The 27,742-nt window shown below is 43.1% G+C and overlaps 1 protein-coding gene across 3 annotated transcripts in view; it reads left to right on the top strand.

The window, feature by feature from the left end:
• Window positions 1-27,742, top strand: part of LOC111152745 (CCCTC-binding factor) — a 53,157-nt gene that overhangs the window by 23,267 nt on the left and 2,148 nt on the right. For all 3 annotated transcript variants that reach the window (XM_022511343.1, XM_022511342.1, XM_022511344.1), the window contains 9 exons: window positions 6,988-7,777; window positions 8,136-8,306; window positions 12,509-12,642; window positions 14,243-14,363; window positions 15,716-15,865; window positions 21,034-21,194; window positions 21,722-21,904; window positions 22,537-22,672; window positions 27,050-27,211. In XM_022511343.1, the coding sequence (XP_022367051.1) occupies window positions 6,997-7,777; window positions 8,136-8,306; window positions 12,509-12,642; window positions 14,243-14,363; window positions 15,716-15,865; window positions 21,034-21,194; window positions 21,722-21,904; window positions 22,537-22,672; window positions 27,050-27,211 (1,999 nt within the window). In that variant the 5' untranslated portion in view covers window positions 6,988-6,996. The remainder of the gene's footprint in view (window positions 1-6,987; window positions 7,778-8,135; window positions 8,307-12,508; window positions 12,643-14,242; window positions 14,364-15,715; window positions 15,866-21,033; window positions 21,195-21,721; window positions 21,905-22,536; window positions 22,673-27,049; window positions 27,212-27,742) is intronic.

A 27,742-nucleotide genomic window follows, 5' to 3' on the forward strand; every position in this document is an offset into this window, starting at 1 on the left:
GTAGGTAGGGCTTGATCCCAGGACCCCCGGCATCATGACCTGAGCCGAAGGCAGATGCTTAACCAACTGAGCCACCCAGGTGTCCTGAAAACTGTTCTTCAGAAGACCAATCCACTTTCTAAGCACCTTTGGTCAGTCATGGATTAGGGACTATAGTCCAGTCTCCTTATTCCTTTTCCAGTGCCATTGAGTTGAAGGTGATAGCTAGACATCCATATGGAGAGATCTCCTATAGAGAGTGAAATTAAGGAAATGCAGATACGGATTTGAAAGATCTCTGGAGGGACGCCTGGGTGGCTCAGTGGGTTAAAGTCTCTGCCTTCGGCTCGGGTCATGATCCCAGGGTCCTGGGATCGAGCCCCGCATCGGGCTCTCTGCTCAGTGGAGAACCTGCTTCCTCCTCTCTCTCTCTGCCTGCCTCTCTGCCTACTTGTGATCTCTGTCAAATAAATAAATAAAATCTTTAAAAAAATAAAAGAAAAAAAAAAAGAAAAATCTCTGGAGACAGCTGAACTAAAAAGGCTGGCACCTGGAGTGGCAATAGAGAAAGGAATAGAGCCTTGATGTGTTGGAAGGGGCAGGTAGAGCAGCTTTCAGAGGCAAAGAAGAGACCTAGGAAGGACAGAGGGAGTAAAGAGGCTAATGAAGGAGGAATACAAGTTTCATGCTGTCAATTGCCAGAGAAACTGAGATGGGAGGGTGAGGGGAAGGCCTTTGGGTTAGCTGTTGTGGTTCCTGGTATATGGTGCTTATGGACCAAGCAGAGGGACCACTGAGGCTAAAGAGGGAGTGGAGTCCTTTTTAGTATGGATATGTTCTGAAGGCAAGCAAAGCCTTATACAAGGGTGTGCAAACTAAATATATGATGTCATCTCATCTATATAAAAATACGTATCCATAAGGGGGAAACAAAACAAAAGGGCTAGGTGATTGTCTCTAGGTATAGGGATTGTGTATAACTTTTTTTTAAAGATTTTATTTATTTATCTGACAGAGATCACACATAGGTGGTGGGGGTGGTGAGGCGAAGAGGCTCCCCGCTAAGCAGCAAGCCTGACACAGGGCTCGATCCCAGGACCCTGAGATCATGACCTGAGTCAAAGGCAGAGGCTTAACCCACTGAGCCACCCAGGCGCCCCAGTAACTTTTTTTTTTTAAAGATTTTATTTTTTTATTTTTATTTTATTTTTTAAGATTTTTATTTATTTACTTGACAGAGATCACAAGTAGGCAGAGAAACAAGAAGAGAGAGAGGAGGAAGCAGGCTCCCCACTGAGCAGAGAGCCTGATGGGGGGCTCAATCCCAGGACCCTGGGATCATGACCCGAGCTGAAGGCAGAGGCTTTAACCCACTGAGCCACCCAGGCGCCCCTAAAGATTTTATTTTTTAAATAATCTCTACACCCAACATGGCGTTTGAACCCACAATCCCAAGATCAAGAGGCCCCCCCCCGACAGAGCCAGCCAGGTGCCCCATGAATAACTTTAAAATATATATATTTTAGAGGCACCTGGGTGGCTCAGTGGTTTAAAGCCTCTGCCTTCGGCTCAGGTCATGATCCCAGGGTCCTGGGATCGAGCCCCACATCGGGCTCTCTGCTCAGCGGGGAGCCTGCTTCCTCCTCTCCCTTTGCCTGCCTCTCTGCCTACTTATGATCTCTGTCTGTCAAATACATAAATAAAATCTTAAAAAAAAAAAAAAATATATATATATATATTTTATGTGCTTCACTTTTCAGATTTCTCTAAAAAGTGAAGTACATAAAATATATATATTTTATATTTATATTTTAGATTATACTTCGATAATCTAAAAAATATTGTGTTCTGAAGGTACATGTAAACCCCTTTTTAGTAGTGTTGGTCCACAAAAATGTTTGAAAAATGTAGAAAGCATGGCTGACTGAAGGGGAGAGGAAGAGCATGGGGGGAGAGGAGGAGGAGTGTAAGAGTTTTTTTTTAATTCATTTTAACATATAGTATATTACTGGTTTCAGAGATAATTTAGTGATTCGTCACTTGCATATAACACCCAGTGCTCATTACATCAAGTGCTCTCTGCAGTGCCCATCACCCAATTACCCCATCCCCTCCAGCTACCCTCAGTTTGTTTCCTGTAGTTAAGAGTCTCTTTGTAAGTGTATTCTGTGCATGTTGTGTGGCTAAGTGAAACTGAGTAGAAACAGAGCTGATTCTGTAGAGGAAGAGAAGAAATGGATCATAACTGTGGAAGGGGTGGGACGGCTGGCAGAGCACAGTCCTCAGGGAGTGGGAGGAGAGACCTGGTCCAGGCTATTAGGTTAGTTATTGATTCAGAGAAGGGACTCCATCCTCATGGGGAAAGTTAGGTAAACAGATCCACTGCTTGAGGGATTGCTTTTGAGTTTTCTAAGCAGTGTATGGGAGAGGCCTGTGCCTTGCTACTTTGTATCTGACTTTTCTCTGTAAAAACTGAACCTGCTGCTTATCAAGACCCTGAATAGAGGCTGATGTTCAGGAACCCTGTGTGGAGTGTTTTTTCAGTGAGAGAGTACTCTGTCTGCTCAGCTCCCTGGCAACACAGTTGGTTTCAGTTTGTACTCCTTGTACCATTTCTTTTCTACCTGGTTTATAATTCCAGTGATTGCTTTTAGGTTAGACTTGGTTATTTACAAGCAAGTTATTTATAAGTTATTTATATTTAAAAGTTCTAAAATTCAAGCCAGAGGGGAGATGGGTTTTTTTTGTGTTCTTCAAATTGTATGCCTCACAATCTGACAGAGCTCAGAGATTAAATGTTTTTCCTTCACCAGTTTTACAATAGAAGTTATCTAAATAGCCTGGGATTATGTAGTGATTGTCTGGCAGGGTCAGTATTAGCATTGATGGCTTATGAATTTTTTGTTCTCTCTGCTTTGGTATTTTTCCCAAGAATGTCACCAAGATAGATGGGCTTTTTCTCTGTTCCCTAATTCTAGCATTTGGAATTACCCATTCTTGTTGGGGTACTAATTTGGGGACCTTCCTGGCCTGAAAATTATCTTTTTAAAAAATCTGTGAAGAGCAATGGTATAAAGTAGTACTTCTCAAACTTGAATGTAGGAAATCACTTGGAGATCTGTTAAATTGCAAGTTCTGATTCTGTGGGTCAAGAGGAGAGCCTGAAGGGGAGCCTACCTGGCTCAATTGGAAGAGTGTATGACTCTTGATCTCAGAGTTCTAAGTTTGAGCTACATGTTTGGTGTAGCGATTACTTAAATAAATAAAAAACTTAAAAAGAATTGTTTAAGGGGCGCCTGGGTGGCTCAGTGGGTTAAAGCCTCTTTGGCTCAGGTCATGGTCCCAGGGTCCTGGGATTGAGCCCCAAATCGAGCTCTCTGCTCGGCAGGGAGCCTGCTTCCTCCTCTCTCTCTGCCTGCCTCTCTGCCTACTTGTGATCTCTCAAATAAATAAATAAAATCTTAAAAAAAAAAAAAAAAAAAGAATTGTTTAAGAAAAAAGAATAGAGGGACGCCTGGTTGGCTCAGTGGGTTGAGCCTCTGACTTCGGCTCAGGTCGTGATTTCAGGGTCCTGGAATCGAGCCCCGCATTGGGCGCTCTGCTCGGCGGGGAGCCTGCTTCCCTCTTCCTCTCTGCCTACTTGCAATCTCTGTCAAATATGTAAATAAAATCTTAAAAAAAAAAAGAATAGAGCCTGAAGTTTTGTGGGTTGTTTTTTTGTTTGTTTTGGGGTTTTTTTTTTTTTTTTTTTTTTAGATTTTATTTATTTATTTATTTGACAGACAGAGATCACAAGTAGGCAGAGAGACAGGCAGATAGAGAGGGAGAAGCAGGCTCCCCGCCAAGCAGACAGCCCGACGCGGGTCTCGATCCCAGGACACTGGGATCATTGACCTGAGCCGAAGGCAGAGGCTTTAACCCACTGAGCCACCCAGGTGCCCATGTTTTGTGCTTCTGATAAGCTCCATGGTTATGCCATTGCTGCTGGTCCTTGGACCATGCTTTGAGTAACAAAGATATATAGCAGTGCTGTCCAACACAGTAATAGCACCAACCCCATGGGACTGTTGAGAATTTACAGTATGACTAGTTCACATTGGTTATGTTGAGTTCTCCATATCTACATGCTTTACCTTAAACCATTGTACCTGTTCTGTCCCTTAAGTTAGGTAGTAGTAACTCCTTAGAGGTGCCTGGCTGGCTCACTCAGAAGAGTATGTGACTCTTGATCTCAGGTTGTGAGTTGGAGCCCCACATTGGGTATAGAGATTACTTAATTAAATAAACTTCTAAAAATACATAAATATGCGGTGCCTGGGTGGCTTAGCCATTAAGCAGCTGCCTTCGACTCAGGTCATGTTCCCAGTGTCCTGGGATCGAGCCTTGTGTCGGGCTCCTTGCTTAGTGGGAAGCCTGCTTCTCCCTCTCCCAGTCCCCCTGCTTGTGATCCCTCTCTCGCTGTGTCTCTCTCTGTCAAATAAAATCTTTAAAAATATATATTATAAAAAAATACGTAAATAAGTAAAATAGATAGCAACTCCTTGAATGCAGGACCAAGCCTCACCCGTCCCTCTGTGGTCTTTGTACTGCCTTGTAGGTGGTTCTGACTGCCTATGTGGGTACAGTGTTAAGGTGCCCCAACAGAGAATTAGAGAAATGTGTCTCTAATGGAAGTACCAAAATCTTCGTTTAAGACTAGGGCAAGAATACAAAACACTTTAATTTTGAATTAACCTTGTATATACTTCAGTTATTTTGTGAATTAGATGATTGTTCAGGTCCATTTTACTCTTAGGTGTCTGGGTACTTTGGTACTCACAAGAGCCAGAAACTATGAATTGGCTCATTTTTCTTTTCCTGTTTTTTTTTTTTAATATCTTCAGTTAGCAGTATCTACCAACCTAGTCATAGTGCTCTGGAGCAAAAATGTCTTGTTGTACATGGTCCCTGTCCTCAAGGAATTCATGGTCTCACAGAGGAGAGATAGATGAATGTCAAGTTGATGGTATGACACAGGAGGTAGTGTTGTGTGGTAGCCACAATCAGGACCATTGGAGTCTGGATCCAAGGTTTGATTCTGGCTCCAAGAAAACAGGGTGAGAAAACACTATGATAGGATATTTTCTAAGGTAGAATTTAGCTAAAAATAGCAAGGCCCTCTGCCAGTGTTTTTATTAATAGATACAGGAAATGTAAAGGATTTGAACTAGTTTTGTTAATAATTCTTTAATATCATCAAATACCCAGAACTGGGGAAAAAAAAAATCCAGAGATGAATCTAATTGTCTCATGTCCTATTTTTTTAAATAATTTGTTGGTTTGAATCAGGATCCAGAAAGGTCCATATGTTATGGTTGATTGCTGTATTTCTTTATTTTTTTTTTTTTTACATTTTATTTATTAGAGAGCACGCACACAAGCAGGGGGATTGGCAGTCAGAGGGAGAGGGAGAAGCAGGCTCCCCACTGACCAAGGATCCTGATACGGGGCTCAATCCCTGGACCCTGGGATCATGACCCAAGCCAAAGGCAGATGCTTAACTGCTGTATTTCTTTAAAGATTTATTTATTTGAGAGACAGTGTACACACACTTGTGAACAAAGGGAGGGTCAGAGGAAGAGTCTCAGGCGGACTCCCTGCTGGGTGCAGAGCCCTATGCCTAGCTTGATTCCAGGGCCATGAGATCATGACCTGAGCTGAAACAAAGAGTTGAACTGACTGGGGCACCTGGGTGGCTCAGTCGTTAAGCGGCTGCCTTAGGCTCAGGTCGTGATCCCAGGGTCCTGGGATCGAGCTCCGCATCGGGCTCCTTGCTTCATGGGAAGCCCCTTCTCCCTCTCCCACTCCCCATACTTGTATTCCCTCTCTTGCTGTGTCTCTCTCTGTTAAATAAATAAAATCTTAAAAAAAAAAAAAAAAAAGAGTCGAACTGACTGAGCCACCCAGGTGCCCCGATACTGTATTATTATTTTTTAAGATTTTATTTATTTATTTGACAGAGTGAGGGCACAAGCAGGGGAAGGAGAGGGAGAAGCAGGGAGCCCAGTGCAGGGCTGATCCCATGACCCCAGGATCATGACAGGAGCCCAAGGCAGCCCCCAACCATCTGAGCCACCAAGGAGCCCCCGAGTACAGTATTTCTTAGATCTCTTTTTGTCTGTCAGCGTTTCTCAACCTCAGTACTGTTGATGTTTGTGGACCAGTAATAATTCTTTGGTGTGGAGGACTGAACCTGTGCGTAGCAGAGTACTTAGTGACATCTTTGGCCTCTGCACTAGATGCTAGTGGCCCACCCACCCTAGTAGTGACAACCAAAAATGTCACAGGCCTTGCCAAATGCCCCCCTGGAGGCAGTCATCCAGGTTGAGAACCATTGATGTGTATATTCTCCCTCTATCCTTCTCGTTTTTGTCTTGGTGATTTATTTGCAGAAGAAACTGGGTAGTCAATCCTGCAGAGTTTCCTTCAGTCACAATTACACTGATTTCATCCTGGTAGTATAATTTAACATACTCTCTCACCAGGGCATCTGGGTGGCTCAGTTGGTTAAATGTCTGACTTTGACTCAAGTCATGATCTCAGGGTTCCTGGGATCAAGCCCCTCATCAGGCTCCTTGCTCAGTAGGGAGTCTGCTTCTTCCCCTGCCCCTCCCCTCTGCTTGTAAGCACACACGTTCTCTCTCTCAAATAAATAATCTTTAAAAAAGAAACGAATTCTGTCACCAATTTCCTGTTAATTGGTGGTTGGATTTAGAGACTTGATTATTTTCAGATTTTTTGTTCTGTTTAATAAGACTGCTTCATAATGGTAGTTTGTTTTTCCATCAGGAGGTTCATAATATCTGTTGTCTTTTTGAATATTAACAGCCATTGATTTCCTAATTCGTTTTTCAAGGGTCCTTTTGTTTTAAAATGTATGTATTTTCACTTAGACAAGCTTTATTTTAAATAACAATCTGTGGAATGAATGAAAGAATAAATAACAATCTGTGTTTTCCCTTAATAAAGGAAGGGGAAATGGAAGGTGAGGCGGTTGAAGCCATTGTTGAAGAGTCTGAAACTTTCATTAAAGGAAAGGAAAGAAAGACTTACCAGAGACGCCGGGAAGGAGGCCAGGAAGAGGACACTTGCCACCTGCCCCAGAACCAGACTGATGGGGGTGAGGTGGTCCAGGATGTCAATAGCAGTGTACAGATGGTGATGATGGAACAGCTGGATCCCACCCTTCTTCAGATGAAGACTGAAGTAATGGAGGGTACAGTCGCTCCGGAAGCAGAGGCTGCTGTGGACGATACCCAGATCATAACCTTGCAGGTTGTAAATATGGAGGAACAGCCCATAAACATAGGAGAGCTTCAGCTTGTCCAAGTACCCGTTCCTGTGACTGTACCTGTTGCCACCACTTCAGTAGAAGAACTTCAGGGGGCTTATGAGAATGAAGTGTCTAAAGAGGGCCTTGCAGAAAGCGAACCTATGATATGTCACACCTTACCTTTGCCTGAAGGGTTTCAAGTGGTGAAAGTAGGGGCCAATGGAGAGGTGGAGACATTAGAGCAAGGAGAACTTCCACCTCAAGAAGATCCTAGTTGGCAAAAAGACCCAGATTATCAGCCACCAGCCAAAAAAACAAAGAAAACCAAAAAGAGCAAACTGCGTTACACAGAGGAGGGCAAAGATGTGGATGTGTCTGTCTACGATTTTGAGGAAGAGCAGCAGGAGGGTCTGCTATCGGAGGTTAATGCAGAAAAAGTGGTTGGTAACATGAAGCCTCCAAAACCAACAAAAATTAAAAAGAAAGGTAAAATGAATTTATCCATTATATTCTCATAAAGTCATTTTGGGATAAAGCAAATAACACAGGGTGTATGTAAATTATTTTTTAGTAAATGGAATTTTCTTTCCTTTTTTTTTTTTATTTTAAAGATCAGGAGCTGGGAACCAGTCCTTTCAGCCAGAATAACAGTTTTTCCAAATTCCATACATTTTAAGTCCTGAAGACAAATCTATTAGTGGCATGAAATAGTAACAATTAAATATGACTGAAGTTGGATTTAGTTTAAAAAGACTAATGAAATTTATTTGTAGAAATTTAACATTAGGAGTAAACTTAACACTTTGAAACCTTGCAAGAAGTAAGTGTTTTGTTTTTCATATAGGTGTAAAGAAGACATTCCAGTGTGAGCTTTGCAGTTACACATGTCCACGGCGTTCAAATTTGGATCGTCACATGAAAAGTCACACTGATGAGAGACCACACAAGTGCCATCTCTGTGGCAGGGCATTCAGAACAGTCACCCTCCTGAGGAATCACCTTAACACACACACAGGTGCTGGATATGAATGTTGGGGGCTACAGCATAGCAAAGGCTAAAACTTGGGTTTTGAGTATCATCCAGGCTGGTTCAGGTGGGAAGTTAAGAATGATTTTTGTTCTTTCTTATGCTGTAATCCTGATTTATTATAAGCAGATGAATTTATAGACAAATATAAAGAAAATTTAGTGGAAAATAATCCAAACTGTTAAAGGGTGGTGATCCAGAAAAAAATTATCTATGGCAGTTAACCTGTAATATTTCCTAAAGGACATCACCATTGTGTTGTTAAGGTTTTAACGTCAGTGACGGGGCGCCTGGGTGGCTCAGTGGGTTAAAGCCTCTGCCTTCGGCTCGGGTCATGATCTCAGAGTCCTGGGATCGAGCCCCACGTCAGGTTCTCTGCTCAGCAGGGAGCCTGCTTCCTCCTCTCTCTCTGCCTGGCTCTCTGCCTACTTGTGATCTCTCTCTGTCAAATAAATTAAAAAAAAAAAAAAATCTTAAAAAAAAAATTTTTAACGTCAGTGACAAAACATGACCCCCAAAATTCCCGGGCAACAGTTGCCAGGCATTATAAGGATGTACATTAGAAATAGCAACACAACTCTGCTCTTGTAAAAACCATGGTTTCTGGTTGTTTCACTTCAACAAAGGTAAGTAATTCATAACCTCAGAATGGAAAGTTGAAGGTGTTACTCTAGCAGTTCAGACACCTACTTATTTGTGCTCCATACATACTTTAATGTTCTTTTTTTTTTTTTTAAAGGTTTTACTTATTTATTTGACAGAGCGCACAAGCAGGGGAAGCATGGCAGGCAGAGGGAGTGGGGGAGAGGGAGAAGCAGACTCCCAGCTGCACAGAGAGCACAATGTGGGGCTCGATCCCAGGACCTTGGGATCATGACTTGAGCCGAAGGCAGATGCTTAACGGACTGAGCCACCCAGGCGCCCCCGTGCTTTAATTTTCTATATTAGTATCGTGTTGGCTATGGTCAGATCCCAGGAGTCACTAAAGTGGAGGGACTGCTGGAGCTCTCTTTAGGTTCTCTTCTGGGTTCTTTGCTCTTTCAGTATTGGCATTTGCTACTAGTGTTAATAGAAGCTTATCTCGCACAGTTCTTAATGCAGAGTAGCTCTCCTCTCTCCAGATTCTCCACTTAACACAGCTCTTGTTTTTGATTTGATGGGCTGGTAGTCTACTGAGCATGACCAAGTTAAGTTTGGCCTGTAAGCAATGTGTGCATTAGTATATTCTTTGCTAATACAATCTGGTCCCTTTTCATTATTTCTCTGCTTTCTAGTCAAGACACTTGATAAAATATTTTATTTGGTATTTGGAAGACACTATGAAAGGGCATATAACTAGATAAAAGCGTTTGGCCACATAATAGGACTTCCTAAAATGGGAGTGCTTGATGCGGCCACAGTGTGTCATGGTTTAGTCCTCAGGTTTGAAAATAAGAATGTGGTCCGTTTAGTCGCTCAGAGCTCTTTTGGCGGAACCAATTCATACTAATCAAACTCTAAAGGGTCAGATGCAATCAGAAAATCAATTTCTGGGCCCCTGGGTGGCTCAGTTGGTTAAGTGACTGCCTTCAGCTCAGGTCATGATCCTGGAGTCCCAGGATTGAGTCCCACATCAGGCTCCCTGCTTGGCAGGGAGTCTTCTCCCTCTGACCCTCCCCCTTCTCATGCTCTCTTTCCCTCTCTCATGCTCAGGCTCTCTCTCTCTCTCTTTTTTTTTTTTTTTTTTAAGAAAATCAGTTTCTGATGAGGAATACACCTTTTCATTTTCTGAATGCAGTTGTATTGCATGTTAGGGGACACCCTTGACTATATCAGTAAGATGTAGTGATTGAAGGGTGACTTGGTAAGCCTGGATCCTGAGCAGAGGGACATAAGCAATCATGTGGTGCAACCCAATGAAAATCTCTGTTGTACAGCAGTGTCTGCTGCTTTCCCAATTGCCATGCTTATGTCTACCAGTAGCAGGCTTCTTTCTGTCCCCTAGATAGTACTAGGTAAGTAAACATTAGAAATTCTTGGTTTTCAGCTCAGTTTATCCCAACAGAAATGGACCCTGCTTTCCTTCTCGTTAATTGTTGTTTTATTTAACTCTCTGTACTGCCAAACTCTTTTTTAAAGACAAGAACTCTTTCACTCCTACATCCCCAGTGATAATAAAAAAGCAAACTGAGCAAATGAACATTCCTTGAAATTTCTTAGTTACTATCATACTTTAATCACACTTCCCACTTGAGGGGTCTCTCAATCTCAGAATCCTTTCCACTGATGGCTGGTCCCATTCATTACATTGTGACTCTTTCTAATTCTGTTCTCAGAGGTAGCCTTCCTTTGATTTTGGTGTTCGGAGTTACTTTGTTGTCATCCTTTACCTGCAGTGCACAATTAAAGCTGGTCCATAGTTTTTGAGTAGTTGTGTATGAAAACAGCACTGTGTTCTGCTGTCAGCTTATCTCCTTATTGTCATTACCTGAGCCTATTTCCAATGCTGTGTTTAGAATGTAAAGTGACTAGAGAAGATCCACTAATGTAATCAATCACTTATACTGTAGGGCTGCTGTGTGAGGAGGACATACTAAAAACAGTAAGATTCCTTCAGTAAAAGGGGAAAAGGGAAAAAAATATGTTATTTGTTTGTAAAAATGTTTAAATATTCCATGAATTGACATTCAGATCACAGAGTATTAGATATGGATGTTTGAAAGAGATCTGTTAAGGGGTACCTGGCTGGCTCAGTCAGTAGAGCATGCAACTCTTGATCTCAGGGTTATAAATTAAAGCCCCACATTGGGTGTAGAGATTTTTTTTTAAATCGGTAATCTTGGGGCACCTAGCTGGCTCAGTGGGTTAAGCCTCTGCCTTCGGCTCAGGTCGTGATCTCGGAGTCCTGGGATCAAGCCCCAAGTTGGGCTCTCTTCTCAGCCGGGAGCCTGCTTCCCCCTTTCTCTCTGCCTACTTGTGATCTCTCTGTTTGTCAAATAAATAAAATCTTAAAAAATAATAATAAAAATAAAAACGGTAATCTTGGGTGCCTGGGTGGCTCAGTGGATTAAAGCCTCTGCCTTCGGCTCAGGTCATGATCCCAGGGTGCTGGGATCGAGCCTTGCATCGGGCTCCCTGCTCAGCAGGGAGCCTGCTTCCTCCTCTCTCTCTCTCTCTCTGCCTGCCTCTCTGCCTACTTGTGATCTCTCTCTGTCAAATAAATAAATAAAATCTTAATTTAAAAAAATATGTGTATTTAAAAAAAAAAAAGAGTCAGATGCTCAACCTGCCTAGCCACCCAGGTGCCCCAAGGTGCGCGCGCGCTCGCTCTCTTTCTCTCTCTCTCTCTCTCTCTCTCTCTCTCTCTATATATATATATATATATATATATAATTTTTTTTTTTTTGACAGGCAGATCACAAGTAGGCAGAGAGGCAGGCAGAGAGAGACAGGAGGAGGAGGCAGGCTCCCCGCCGAGCAGAGAGCCCGATGCGGGACCCGATCCCAGGACCCCGAGATCACGACCCGAGCTGAAGGCAGAGGCTTTAACCACTGAGCCACCCAGGCGCCCCAATATTTTTTAAATCAAGAGTTTAAATAGGGTGCGTGGGTGGCTCAGTTGGTTAAGCATCTGCCTTGGGCTCAGGTTATGATCCCAGGGTCCTAGGATTGAGCCCCCGCGTCCGGCACCCTGCTCAGCAGGGGAGTCTGCTTCCCTCTCTCCCTCTGTCCCTTTCCCTGCTTGTGCACGCGTTCACACGCTTTTTCTCTCTCTCTCTATCTAAAACAAATAAAACCTTGTTAAAAAACAAAAAGAGAGTTGAAACATACTTTTGGTCCAGAGTGATCAGAATTCATAAACTAGGGATAAAAATGATTTTGTTTTCTGGCTAGCAAATGAACTCACAAGTATACGTAATATGCTCCATGAAGGACAGGTCTTTCAGTATCACTACAGTGGTCTCTGGCCAACTAAGTGGAGTTTAATAGTAATTCTTGCCACGAGTATTTAAAAAAAGCAGTGGTGGGGGGCAGATTTTTGTATTCAAAAGCAACACTCTATTGACTTGTTGCTTTGGAGTTACTCTCAGGCTAGTGCAAGTTTATTGAGATGACCAGGGTTCAGCCTCATGCTGCAGTTCTTTCAGACATTGAACTGTCATTAACGGTGCCCTTGATCTTTTCTTCCTATTATAATCCCCTTTCTCTAGGTACTCGTCCTCACAAGTGCCCAGACTGTGACATGGCCTTTGTGACTAGTGGAGAATTGGTGCGGCATCGTCGTTATAAACACACCCATGAGAAGCCATTTAAGTGTTCCATGTGCGATTATGCCAGTGTAGAAGTGAGTGTTGAGCAACTTGTTGGTTCTTCTCTTAAGACCATGATTCCAGTATTAGGATAAAAACTACCCATACTGACTTAAGATGACATAGAAAATCTTACGAAATTATTAAGTCTCCCACTCCCCTTCCCCGCCACCCAAAATACTAAAACTGTAATGAATGTGAAAGATTTACCCATTTTAAAAAACACTTGTACCACATGTTATCATAGGTAAGGTGTATGAAACATCAAAGAAACAAATAACTGTACCCAGCGCATTTAAAAATGGAAAATTTGGGGGCACCTGTTTGGCTCAGTCGGTTAGGTGTCCAGCCCTTGATCTCAGCTCAGGTTCTCAATCTCACAGTTGTAAGTTGAGGCCTGGCATTGGAGCCTACTTTGGGGGGAAAAAAAAAAGGAAAAGAAAATGTTACCTCCTTTACTATTTGAGGCTACATCGTTAACAAAACTGGGTAAGAATGCTACCAAAAAGAAAAGGGTATTTTATTCTCACAGAAAACTAAAACTAAATCAAATTATTCACCAAATTTAATAATATATTTAAAAAATAAATGATTACTAAATAGAAGATATCTAAAATACAAGGAGAGTTGAACATCAGAAAATTATTGTTGTGTGCTACATTGAGAGGTTAAAGAGAAACCATGTGATCATTTCTACAGATTACTGAAAAACTATAAAATCTAGTGTTCATTACTGTTTAAAGTCCTAGCAATTTAAGAGTAGAAGAAAATGGCTTTACTATACCAGAAACCCGCAGTTGATCCTTTCCAGTTAACTGAAGCATTGGGAGTATACCCATTAAAATTTGGAACAAGACGGGGTGCCTGGCTGGCTCGTTCAGAAGAGCATCCAACTCTTGACCTCAGGGTTGTGAGCCCCACATTGGGTATAAGATTACTTAAAAATAAGTAAATAATCAAAATTTGCAACAAAACATTTGTTCTTATCTTTATTGCTTCAACATTGTCATTGTATTGGAAATCCCAGCTAAATAAGAAATGAATTATACATGGTAAAACAAAACTAACGTATTGCAGATATACTTGTTTATGCCAAAAAATCCAAGAGTATCAGCTGAAAAAAAAACTTAGAGCAGTAAGAGTCCATTTGGGTGGCCAGATACAAGACAAATACACAGAAGCCAGTAACTTACCTTTTTGATTCATAGCAGGAAACTGGCTCACATTCTAATAGCAGTAAAATTATTTAGGGATAAAATATATCTGATACCTGTGTCTGGAAGGAAAGTGGTCTGTAGATAAGCATGGATTACTTCAACTTCAACTCAGAGAATGTCAAATCTATACAAAAGCAGAAAACATATATAGAAATAGACAAAACAGAATAATACACCCCCATGAATCTCTCACCCAGCTTGAATAATTATTAATAACCAATCTTGAGTCATCTATGCCCCATCCATTTATTTACCCTCTTTGGATTATAAGGATTTGAGAAATAAAGGTTACAAATAAGGAGGAAGAAATATTATATTTTAGACCTTTTCTGTATTCTGAACTTCAGTGCGCAAAAGCGAAGCTTTTGTGCCTAACCCATAGCATTCACATTACAGTCGATGTGCTTTCACGTTTCAGGTCAGCAAATTGAAACGTCACATTCGCTCTCATACTGGGGAGCGTCCGTTCCAGTGCAGCTTGTGCAGTTATGCCAGCAGGGACACATACAAGCTGAAAAGGCACATGAGAACTCATTCAGGTAAGACATCTTCTCTCCTTGTATTAATGAACTGCTTTTCATTGGATCCCATGGGACCCTGTAAACCACCTAACACCCCTATTGCTCATCAGAATGGTAGCTGGCGTAAAAATAATGGAATTGACAAATGCTTCTCTGGCATATCTTCTGAATTCATTGTTCTGAATATACACTGGAGAATGGGAAGTTTCACTCTTATAAGAAGTCTGGGTCGAGGGCGCCTGGGTGGCTCAGTTGGTTGAGCGGCTGCTTTCGGCTCAGGTCATGATCCTGGGGTCCTGGGATCGAGTCCTACATTGGTCTCCTTGCTCGGCAGGGAGCCTGCTTCTCCCTCTGCCTCTGCCTGCCTCTCTGTCTGCCTGTGCTCACTCTCTCTCACAAATAAATAAATAAAATTTAAAAAAAAAAAAGGAAGTCTGGGTCGATTACCTAACCCAGCTCATTCAGTTTTCCCCATACTGTCTTTTCCAAAAAAAGAAAAATTTGTAGGGGTGCCTGGCTGGCTCAGTTGGTTGAGTGTGCACCTCTTGATCTCAGGGTCATGAATCCAAGCCCCATGTGGGATGTAAAGATAAGTGAAAAAGAAAAACTTGCGGGACGCCTGGGTGGCTTAGTTGGTTAAGCAGCTGCCTTCGGCTCAGGTCATGATCCCAGCGTCCTGGGATCGAGTCCCGCATCAGGCTCCTTGCTCAGCAGGGAGCCTGCTTCTCCCTCTGCCTCTGCCTGCCATTCTGTCTGCCTGTGCTCGCTCTCTCTCCCTCTCTCTCTGACAAATAAATAAAATCTTAAAAAAAAAAAAAAAGAAAAGAAAAACTTGCAGGTCCTCCTGTTGTACCATCTCCTGTCCCCCAAAGACAGGAGTTTCTCTCTCTCTCTCTCTCTCTCTCTCTCTCATGTGAGTGACTTTGGTGGAGCTGGTGGAGCAGAGCTAGCAGGAGCAATTTAGGACTTGATTGTCATCTCTTAAGAACCGCCAGGAGCCATGCACCCGGCCTGAGGCTTGGGCTAGCTGGGTAACACCTGAGGATTCTCTCTAGCTTAAGCTTTTCTCCCACCTGATTGCAGCTGAATTACCACCTGAATTACCCTCCAATTAAATGATGGTGCTCTGGGCGCCTGGGTGGCTCAGTGGGTTAAAGCCTCTGCCTTCCGCTCGGCTTGGGTCATGATTCCAGGGTCCTGGGATTGAGCCCTGCATTGGGCTCTCTGCTCAGCAGGGAGCCTGCTTCCCTTCCTCTCTCTCTGCCTGCCTCCCTGCCTACTAATGATCTCTGTCAAATGAATAAATAAAATCTTAAAAAAAAAATGGTGCTCATTTCATCTAATTTATTCATTCTGTATTTCCTTTTAAGGGGAAAAACCTTATGAATGTTATATTTGTCATGCTCGGTTTACCCAAAGTGGTACCATGAAGATGCACATTTTACAGAAGCACACAGAAAATGTGGCCAAATTTCACTGTCCCCACTGTGACACCGTCATAGCCCGAAAAAGTGATTTGGGTAAGTAAATTAGCTGGTGTCAAATGAAAAAGTAATTTTGACTATTTGTGAAAATAGGAAGATCATAAATAACTTCCTTTTCTAAATTATTTAAGTTTTGTATAGGTGCATGGCCTGCCACTTACTAATAGCCATTGCTTACTATCTGTTTTTATCTTCCTTCTCTCACTTCAGTCAGCCGACAAGATTTTTTCCTAAATATAGCTCATTTATAAATTAAAAGGAGCTGTAATGAGAGGAAACAGTAAACCTTTAATTAGTAGCCCTCACTGGTAATGTTCAGATCTCCAGTAGGGAAGTGACATAGTATGATTCAAACTAAGGTCTGTCCATTTCGTTTTTCTCAGAACGTATTTTCCTAAGTAATTAGACTTTTTTATTGGTTGGATGATAACTGTATTTCTGTGCATAATTAAACTACAGCTTATACAGAGACAGAATTTATCAGTGGAAATTGTAGTTGGGCCCATAAAGGTATGGTTTCCTGGATGTCTCCCTTTGTTTTTCCTATTTAAGAGATAAAAATATTTCCCCAGTCTGTTCTCTATCCAAAATGTATTGCTCCATGAATATTATTCTTTTCCTCTTGAATATTATTCTTACAAACATTTTTAGGGGCACCTGGGTGGCTCAGTTGGTTGGGCATCTGCGTTCAGCTCAGGTCATGATGCCAGGGGTTCTGGGATTGAGCTCCGTGTTGGGTTCCCCCCTCGGCGGGGAGCCTTCTTCTCCCTCTGCCCCTGCCTGTGCTCTCTCTCTCTCTGTCAAATAAATAAATAAAATTTTAAAAAAGAAATTTATATTTAGGTAAATTGTTGTACTTTACCAAACATCTTTTATTACTTTGTTTTACTTTTTTAATCCATTTGATGTTCACAGCAACCATATGAATTGACCAAACCATATGTATTTTAGCTGAGTAAAGCTATGCAGTTTAGCTGGTGTCTTAAAACATTGTTATATTAATGTGACCATACTGAGCAAAATGCAGCTAGCATACACTTTTTTAATGTGTAATTTTATTTATTTATTTTAACATTTGATAGACATTTTTAAGACGAAACCATGAGTTTGAAGCAGAGGACTTTAGGCTCCATGTGAGACCTGTAGGTCACTTGTTCATCCTACCCTGCTATTAAGAGGACTTTGTTAGAAAGATTTAAGAGGCACTGTCCTCTGATAAATGAATTTTACTGTTCTTATGGTACAGAAACCTAAAATCTAAATTAATAATATCTCATGGCAGTGTTTCTGAGCTATTAGGCCACTGTTTGGATTATTTAAATTTTTAAAATTATTCAGTTGTATGATGCAAATATATATCTTGGACATTCTGTACCTTTATGATGCCCTTTAGGCCCTACATAATGAGGAACTTAATTGCTTAGGAGCTGTCAGATAATAGTTATCTCCCAAAGCCAATCCCAGAGAAGTTTGTGTTTCTCTTTAAAGCAAGTCTGATTTCACACTAATACGCTGTAATTAAAATCTATCACTTTGTGACACAGGAAAGCATGGGCTTTGGAGACTGACCTACTAGAATCAAGATTCACCCCCAAATACTGCTCTAAGTCTCTTTTTTTTTTTTATTCAACTGATTTTTTAGGAAAAGTAACTACCTTACATGGTTGCTACAATTATTTAGTAAGAGCACATGGAAGAAAGTCTTTCACTGTTAGGTCTTAATCATAGGACCAGAAGGGGAAGTTGAAGCTTTTTAAAAGTTACTTGAGGGGCACCTGGGTGGCCCAGTTGGTTAAGTGACTGCCTTCGGCTCAGGTCGTGATTCTGGGGTCCTGGGATCGAGCCCCACATTGGGCTCCCTGCTTAGCGGAGAACCTGCTTCTCTCTCTCCTTCTTCCTGCTGCTCTGCTTACTTGTGCTCTCTCTATCTCTCTGTCAAATGAATAAATACAATAAAATTTTAAAAAAGTTACTTGAAATAATACATGCATGTATAAAAGGCTTTCATATAATGCTTGTGTGTAGAGAGTAAAAAAGAAAAGTCTTCCCTCATTTCCATTTCCCAGAATTGGCCCCCTTTAAGTCTGATGTGATTTGACTTTGAGTGAAGCAGATTGGTAGCAGCATAAATCCATGATCCCAAATGCAGCTGAGCTGTCACTGTTTCTGGGCAGTCCAGCTGTTTGTCCTTGTCAGGTGTGCTCCCATTTTCTTTAGTGAGTTCATTCATTCCTTCATTCCACAGATATATAGGTCCCTGCTATGTGGGAGACACGTGAAACGGTTCGGAGTTGGGTGAATCATTTGTACTTTCTTGAAACCTCTGATCTTTCCTCCCCTTTTTCCTCCGCCTCCTTGGTCTCAATAAGTGGCCAGTTTCCTACTTCATAAGGAAAGTTAAGGCAACAGACTGAAACTCCCAAATTTTGGTTATCAAACTTACAAACCTATCTGCATTCATCCTTTCTTTGCTACAAGACACTTGACCTCACTCTTCTTATTTGTGGCTGTTACCTGCCTTTGCCTTGATCCTACTCTCTGGTCTTCTCTCCAGCTTTCATACGTCATGGACTGTCTCTTTACCTTGATGTTCACACTTCGTTTTCTAGATCTTTCCCCTCAACTCTAAACATGTTTACATTTCTCTATTTTAAAGAAAGTCTTCCTTGTTTAGGTCTGATTTTTTTTTTTTAAGTCTTTAATTTTTCCTGTTAAAACATAATTTGGAAAGTTGGAAATTTTTTTACATGGAAACTTCGATTCCTAGTTTTTCATTTATTTTTTTGTGTTAAGAACACTTAAGGGACACCTGGGTGTCTCAGTGGGTTAAGCCTCTGCCTTCAGCCCAGATCATGATCTCAGGGTACTGGGATCGAGCCCCGCACTGGGCTCTCTGCAGGCAGCTTCCTTCCCTCTCTCTCTGTCTGCCTCTGTGCCTACTTGTGATCTCTCTCTCTGTGTCAAGTAAATAAATAAAATCTTTAAAAAAATTTTTTTAAAATAAGATCTAACTTTTGGGGCTCCTGAGTGGCTCAGTGGGTTAAGCCTCTGCCTTCAGCTCAGGTCGTGTTCCCAGGGTCCTGGGATCAAGCCCCAAATCGGGCTCTCTGCTCAGCAGGGAGCCTGCTTCCCCCCCTCTCTTTCTGCCTGCCTCTCTGCCTACTTGTGATCTCTGTCTGTCAAATAAATAAATAAAATCTTTAAAAATAAAATAAGATCTAACTTCTTGGGGCGCCTGGGTGGCTCAGTGGGTTAAGCCGCTGCCTTCGGCTCAGGTCATGATCTCAGGGTCCTGGGATCGAGCCCCGCATCGGGCTCTCTGCTCGGCAAGGAGCCTGCTTCCTCCTCTCTCTCTGCCTGCCTCTCTGCCTGCTTGTGATCTCTGTCTGTCAAATAAATAAATTAAAAAAAAATTATTTAAAAAAAAAAGATCTAACTTCTTAGCAAGTTTTTTGTTTTTTTTTTTTTTTTAAAGATTTTATTTATTTGACAGAGATCACAAGTAGGCAGAGAGGCAGGCAGAGAGAGAGGAGGAAGCAGGCTCCCCACTGAGCAGAGAGCCCAATGCGGGGCTCGATCCCAGGACCCTGGGATCATGACCTGAGCCGAAAGCAGAGGCTTTAACCCACTGAGCCACCCAGGCGCCCCTTTAGCAAGTTTTTAATATGTAATACAGTATTATAAAATATGGGAGTTAGGGGCACCTGACTGGCTCAGTCTATAGAGCATGCAATGCTTGATCTCAGGGTTGTGAGTTCGAGCCCCACGTTGGCAGTAGAGATTACTTAGAAATAAAATTTTAAAAAATAAACTGGGGCTCCTGGGTGGCTCAGTGGGTTAAAGCCTCTCCCTTCGGCTCAGGTCATGGTCCCGGGGTCCTGGGATCGAGCCCCGCATCGGGCTCTCTGCTCTGCAGGGAGCCTGCTTCCCCCACCCCTCTCTGCCAGCCTCTCTGCCTACTTGTGATCTCTCTCTCTGTCAAATAAATAAAATCTTTAAAAAATAAAAAACTATGGGAATTATGCTGTACAGTAGATCTCTAGGACTTACTCATCTTTGGCTCATTTATTTTTTATTTACTTATTTTTATGTTACTTGGGTGTTTACATTTGACTCTTATCTCCTTCCCTGCCAATCCTCACAGAGTTCTGTCCCTCACTGTCTGCCTTCCTCAGTTTCTGATTGCCCTCCCACCTTAGCGTATACCCCATTCTGTAAAGTGACTCTTCCTAAGATCACTAACCACCACACTGCTTAATGTGGGGAACATTCCACTTAGCACTCTCCTTGCTCTCTTAAGAGTGTTCTTCATAGTGGACTGTGCCATCCTCCTTAAAACACATTCTTCCGGGGCGCCTGAGTGGCTCAGTGGGTTGAAGCCTCTGCCTTCAGCTCAGGTCATGATCTCAGGGTCCTGGGATCGAGCCCCGCATCGGGCTCTCTGCTCAGTGGGGAGCCTGCTTCTCTCTCTGCCTGCCTCTCTGCCTACTTGTGATCTCTGTCAAAGAAATAAATAAAAAATCTTAAAACAAAACACGTTCTTCCCTTGGTTTCTGTGGCACTATAGCCTGTTGGCTTTTTTCTCTGACTGTTCTTTCCTAGCTGTCTCTTGTTTTAACCCTTTTTCCTTCCACTGGCCTTACCTGTTAGCTTTCTTAAAGTGTGACCTGTACTCTTCTTTCTCTTTTTGCCTTAGTGATTTCATGAGCTCCTTTGGTCTAATTCAGATCCCAGCAGCTCCAGTTGCTACTCTAAATCTCTCATTTGAGCTGGGCTTATCTAGCCATTGCCATCCCTAGTTGCTCTTGTTGGCATTTCAGATTTAACATGTTCAAAACCGAAGGTCTAAACCCCCCCTGGCCCCAGCTGCCTGCTCAGTTTTCAAAGCCAGAAACCTGGAGGTCATCTCTGGCAGCCACCTTCTTTCTTGTTCTGTAGTCAGTGAATAAATCCTGGTGATGCTGCTTTTTGGGTCTCTCATCAGTTCGCCCTGCTCCTTCCAAGCCACCACCTTCTCTCACCTGTCCTGTTTCCGTATCTTAACCAGTCTTTCCGCCTCTCTTGTCTTTTTGCCTTTTAATTCACTTTTAGAACAGCAGCCAGAGTAATGATTTTAAGAAGCAGAGAAGGACGTATTATTAATTTATTGAAGTGCTTGTTTGTTGTTTTCACAAGTTAGACTGGGCTTTGTGTTTTGCTTTCAGGTGTCCACTTGCGAAAGCAGCATTCCTACATTGAGCAAGGCAAGAAATGTCGATACTGCGATGCTGTGTTTCATGAGCGCTATGCCCTCATCCAGCATCAGAAGTCACACAAGAACGAGAAGCGCTTTAAGTGTGACCAGTGTGATTACGCTTGCAGACAGGTAGAGACCTTCATAGTTAGAAAGCAGTCAATTCCTTATTAGTGTCAGGTTTTATCAGAGGGTTTTAGATTCCTTATATGGTAACTGTTTTTAAGGATGGTAGTTTTCAAACTGATTTGTGAGGAATATCACCAAAGGTCTCACTGCTCGATTTTATCACCTCAGTCTCCAGCTGATGTTTTATTCAGTCACAGCTCACCTCGCCCTCATGCAGACTACTGGCTGCTTTCTCAAAACTGGAGGAAATAAGTCCAGGACCTGAGAGAAGGGAAGAATGTGGTCCTGGGGCTTAGGGGTCAGCTCTAGACGAGCAGCCCAGCAGGAGGGAGCCTGTCTGTACACTGGGATTTAAGGAAGCAGTGCTGCACCCCAGTAAAGATAACTTTGTCCTCTGGACAAGCACTTTTGAGCCCAGACCTTCGGAGACAGAGGCCTGTCTACCGTGTGCGTGCAGATGGTGGCAGGGGTGGCAGCCTCGTGATGGGCTCCGAGGCCTCCCCCCCGCACGCGCACCTGCTGTCTTTCAGGAGAGGCACATGATCATGCACAAGCGCACGCACACCGGAGAGAAGCCTTACGCCTGCAGCCACTGCGACAAGACCTTCCGCCAGAAACAACTCCTCGACATGCACTTCAAACGCTATCATGACCCCAACTTTGTCCCTGCAGCCTTTGTCTGTTCGAAGTGTGGGAAGACCTTTACACGCCGGGTGAGAGTTAGAACTTCACTTCCCTTATCAGGGTTCTTACTGTCATGTTCTTGATCTTCCACTGCAAAGCAGGGCAGTTTTTTCCACTGAGGTTATAAGCACAGAGAGGCCTTACCATTTGGAAAGGGCCACTCATCCCTACCTCAGGGTTTTCTGTACATGTGTGAACCCTCTGCTGAAGCGGGGGGTGGGGGAGAACTCATTATCTGGATAGGTCTTCTTGGGTCTTCCCTTGGGGCCATGTTAGTCAGGTCTGCACAGGACAGGGAGCTGACCCATCCTCCTGTGCTCCTCTTGCCTGAAGGCTGCTGAGAGGACCCAGCCCCTCCTCTTCTGAAGGACTCTCTTTCCTCCCTCTCTTTTTGTCCTTCTCTCTCCCTCCTTTCTCTTTCCTTCTGTCTCCCTCCCTCCCTTCCTTCCTTCCTTCGTTCTCTCTCCCTCTTCCAGATGGAGACCATTTCCCTTGAATGAGAAGAGCATGTTCACGATGTGCTTATTAGCACATACTAGAACATTCAGACTCATCACAAATACCCGATATTTTTATTTTATTAAACTAAAGTAAGAGAACTTCTAATTTCTGATACCAGTTTTTTTAGTAACATGAATGAAGATTTTGTTTCTTCCGTTAGAATACCATGGCGAGGCATGCTGACAATTGTGCCGGTCCAGATGGCGTAGAAGGGGAAAATGGAGGGGAAACAAAGAAGAGTAAACGTGGTAGAAAAAGAAAGATGCGTTCCAAAAAAGAAGACTCCTCTGACAGTGGTGAGTAACTTATTTCTTGATTTAGTCACATGTGGTAGATTTTGGTGCCCAGTTGCCAGTATGTTGATACATGGATGTGCTGGGATAGAGAGGCCAATCCCTCTTCCTTCCTTTATAACGTCTAGTCTCCCTAATGTGCGTTACGTATTTACAGCAGCAGCTAGTTTGTTTCTAGGGCAAGTTTTGTGGGGGTTTTTTCCTCTTGATATTCCATTGCTTGATAATACCTTATATGTTACGTGTTCAGTTAAAGCCAGAGCAAAATCAGTATCTCGACTCCCATTTCCTCAGATTAGTGATACTCTAAAGCCAGCAGAGTTCCTTTTCTGTGTTGGTAACTTTTACATTTAGGAAGCTGGTCTAAATTTGAGCAGTGAATCTAATGGACATGAAGAAGGTTTCTTAAGCATCTTGACCAACTTCTGGTTTGACTGCCTGTGTCAGCCTAGCCTTGAGATGTGTTGATCAAACCCCTGAAGGTCAGCCTTTCTCTTCCTACCTTAATCTCTCCATTAAATAATGTAACACCTTGCCTATTTTCCTACCATTGATGCTTTGGGGGGTGTTTTTGGCTTCTAGTCATGAAATCCAGGCAGAAGGCATGCTTTAGGCGCTGGACTCATGAAGAGGGAGGGAGAACAGGAGTGTCGATAGCAGAGAGCGACATTTGATTGTACGCGCTCATCTCATGGTTTTAGGCTCTGTGAAGTGGATGCTTGGGCTGCTGGCCAAGTAGTTGAGAAGGCACATCTGTGGCTAAAGATGTAAGCTTTTTATGGTAAAAGATGTATGTGGAGGGGTTTTGTTTTGGGGAATACACTTCCCCAGAAGCACCATCAAATGGGAGAAATTCAAGATGGTGTCCTATGTGTTTCCAAGGTCCTCATTTTGTCTTGTATTGCTTGTTAGTAATCATGGGGAGGAATTAAGATTTTTGGAGATTGAAAATGTTTGAAAACTTCATTCTGTCCATCGATTGTTATCTAAAACTTGCTCATGAAAGCACTAGGTTGTATTTAGGTCTGTAACAAGGTCCCTTTTAGTTTTAGTTTTTTGTTTAATAAAACCTTTCTGTCCAGAACTTTTACTTTTTCTGGGAGAATATTCTATCAGTAAGTATGAGAGTAATTTATTTTTTGCTGCCTTTTCTAGAAAATCTAATTTAAGCGTTCTCTTCATCACTGGGTTTTCAGTAAACATGCCTCCTTTAAAGTGTTAGTTTACTTCACTTATTAAAAGCACACCGTTCTCTGCTGGGGCGCCTGGGTGGCTCAGTCAGTTAAGCGTCTGCCTTCGGCTCAGGTCATGATCTCAGGGTCCTGGGATCGAGCCCTGCTTCTCCCGCTCCTTCTGCCTCTCCTTCCTGCTCGCGTACACACACATGTGTGCTCTGTCTCTCTCAAATAAATAATCTTTAAAAACAAGAAAGTACACAAAGTATCCTCTACTGAGAATCTTTGTGGGATCCCTTTGGCTAAGAACTTAATGAGTGGGGACGCGTGGGTGGCTCAGTCAGTTGAGCATCCAACTCTTGGGTTGTGATCTCAGTCGGGGTCATGAGATCAAGCCGCGCATCAAGCTCCATGCTCAGTAGGGCATCTACTTGGGATTTTCTCCCTCTCCCTCTGTCCCTCACCTCTCTTGTGTGCACTCTCTCTTGCTTACTCACTCTTGCTCGAAAATAAATCTTTAAAAAAAAAAAAAAAAAAAATCACAGGCCCCAGGTGCCACCAGAGATCCACAAGTAGCCTTGAGCCGGAGGATTTCTGGGTGCTTCTAGTTGCAGAGCTTCCTGCTGCCACAGATGTTGGCTCTTCACCTTCTGGCTTGTGGTACCACCTTGTTCACGTCTGTGGTTCCTCTCCCAGTAAGATCAGCCTCACTCCCCAGTGATGCATCGCCATAGCATCTTCCAGCAGAAGACTTTACTGGTGGTTGCCGACAGATGCTGCAGCTCCTTTTGTCTTCCACGTTGCTGTGTGCAGGGCACAGTTTGGTTCTGCGCCTTGTACCTAGTGTCTTTTTATCCCCCCAGAAAGTCTGGGCTGTCCATCCCACTGCTGATTGAGGCCACACAGTCACATTGTCCTCTCCCAGAAGTTGTGCCTATTGGCCATTTGCAGAGGTTGGCCAGCAGAATCTACTGCTATTTTCAAGGACTTTTGCCAACATCTCTCCAAGCCAATAAGCCTTTGACCCTATTAACCTTCTTTGTGTTTTTTTCTTTTTAGGCATTGGGCCAACTTAGGCAATAGGGGGCTTGAATAAGATCTACAGGGAAGCGTCTCATCTTGTTCTTGACACACTGCCACATACCAGTGTGTTCCCCATGTTTTCACTTAGGATTTGACAAATAAGGCATTTTGTCCTGAAGATGAGGCATTTACTCCTAGCTGCCTAGATGCCAATGTCTGGTCCTAGAGAAAGATGGCATAACCTGCACTTCTCAGAGGCAGGTGGGGAGGATAATTTGTGTGCAGAGGCAAGGGGCTGGGGTGGCAGAACAGCCCGAGGCAAGAGCTTGAGTTCTGCCTGCTGTAGTTTAGGTGCCTTCCAAATCACTTAGCTTCTCACTTTTTCTATTAAAATGAGGGTAGCACCTCTTATTAAAGGAAGTAATGAGGGGCATCTGGGTGGCTCAGTGGGTTAAAGCCTCTGCCTTAGGCTCAGGTCATGATCCCAGGGTCCTGGGATCGAGCCCCGCGTCAGGGTCTCTGCTCAGCGGGGAGCCTGCTTCAAATCTTTAAAAAAAAAAAAAAAAAAAAGGAAGTTACGAAGGCAAAATGGAATAATGGAGAATGTTAGAACTGTGGCACACGGTGCAAATGATTGTGTCTGTGTAGTGGAGTCTCCTTTCCAGAGCATGAAGGACCTGCGCTACAGCTCAGTCCTTTTGCTCTTCAAATCACTAGTAAGCAGGTTGGGAGTGCTTTGGAGATTATATAAGGAAACAGGTTCACTGTGGTCTTTGTCCCAGGTCACACCTAGTAAGGGATTCAGAGCTCCTTGTCAATGTTCTTTACACAGTAGTCCTCTCGGCTCTTATGTGATGGTGGCATCAGGGAGAAAATTAGGGAGTTAAGAATGACCCATTGAGGGGCGCCTGGGTGGCTCAGTGGGTTAAAGCCTCTGCCTTCGGCTCAGGTCATGGTCCCAGGGTCCTGGGATCGAGCCCCACATCGGGCTCTCTGCTCAGCGGGGAGCCTGCTTCCTCCTCTCTCTCTCTCTGCCTGCCTCTCTGCCTACTTGTGATCTCTGTCAAATAAATAAATAAAAATCTTTAAAAAAAAAAAAAGAAAAAAGAAAAAAAAAAAAAGAATGACCCATTGAATCTGGCATAGCTGAGAATTAAGTTAAAGAACTTGGACTTAAAAAACCACGAAGGGGCGCCTGAGTGGCTCAGTTGAGTGTCCGACTCGATTTTGGCTCATGTCATGATCTCAGGTCATGGGATTGGGCCTCATGTATGGCTCCATGCTCAGCACAGAGTCTGCTTAAGGATTCTGTCTCCCTCTCCCTCTGCTCGCCCCCCCACCACTGTCTGTCTGTCTGTCTCTCTCAAAATAAATCTTTTTTTTTATTTTTAATCAGTCATAGTCCTAGAAGAACTCTTGATACCCATCCTAGTAATAGCATTTCACAGTGCAGTAGGAATTTTATGTTGCACGTGCACACACGCACACACACACAAACACACGCATTTTCTGCCTACTCAGAGACCAGCAAGAGCTCATCTTCAAGGGTCCATCTGAGGCTTAGTACCCTGCTTTATTGTTGCATAATAGATTGAGGGAATAAATGTTTTCAACTTAAACACTGTGGTATTATTATATATCTGGCATGTGATGGAATTGCCTCTGACGAATTTGAAACTGAGGGGCGCCTGGGTGGCTCAGTGAGTTAAAGCCTATGCCTTAGGCTCAGGTCATGATCCCAGCGTCCTGGGATCGAGCCCCACATGGGGCTCTCCATTCAGCAGGGAGCCTGCTTCCTCCTCTCTCTGCCTGCCTCTCTGTCTACTTGTGATCTCTCTCTGTCAAATAAATAAATAAAATCTTTAAAAAAAAAAAAAGAATTTGAAACTGAATATTCTGATGTCTAAAGCAAAAAGAAAAAAGTAATATCCAGTCCACATAAAGTAGGAATAATAGTCTTCAAGTTGATTTGTGTATTAATTCTAGCATAATACCAGTTTACTTTGTCAATGTTGATAGCAAAAATTCTAGCAAAAGCATTTTTAAGTGGTCTTTTATTGATGAAAATAAATACGTGACTAGACTTAATAGAATGTGTGATTTTGTGTGTGTGTCATATTTTTCTTCTGCCATTCTTCTCCCTGCCCCCCACCCCTACCTATTACTCCGATTTCATGAGAAGAAAATGCTGAGCCAGACCTGGATGATAATGAGGATGAGGAAGAACCTGCTGTGGAAATTGAACCCGAGCCAGAGCCTCAGCCTGTGACCCCAGCCCCACCACCTGCCAAAAAGCGGAGAGGACGCCCCCCTGGCAGAACCAACCAGCCCAAACAGACCCAGCGTAAGTTACTTGTCTCCACTTAGTAGGCTGGAGGCTGGCATCCGTTCCCAGCATGTGGAGGAGCCAGACGGGTCCTTGTTTTGGGGGCTGATGGGAACTAAGCCATGAGAACAAGTTAAGGTCACACCAGGAACAAACTGTCAGGAAGCAATTATTTAGTTTTTACAGGAAACACATGAGGAAGACCCTAGAAACCTGTTACGCTTCAGTGAGAAGTCCAGAGTGAAAGGGTACTCGTGTTCTGCAAGACGGGTACTTCTAATGTAGGAGGGTTTTGCAAAACAAAGTCCCACTCAGCTGGCAGATTTGATATGGTAATGAATGTAAAAGAGCCAGATTTTAAAGGATGAAGGATAGAGCAGTTTCTGTGCTGAGACTGATCCTCCTGAGAAATCCAGGCCTATGGATTCAAGTGTTGGCCTTCTGACTCAGGAGAAGACACAGCGGAGAGGTTCACCCTCTACCTCACACCACAAATGGCAGCGGGCAGCGGTCCTGTCTTGGACACGGCCCTTGTGACAGCAGCAGGCT

The sequence above is a fragment of the Enhydra lutris genome, unplaced genomic scaffold (assembly GCF_002288905.1).
Source record: "Enhydra lutris kenyoni isolate GAN:26980312 unplaced genomic scaffold, ASM228890v2 scaffoldscaffold30, whole genome shotgun sequence".
NCBI lineage: Eukaryota > Metazoa > Chordata > Mammalia > Carnivora > Mustelidae > Enhydra > Enhydra lutris.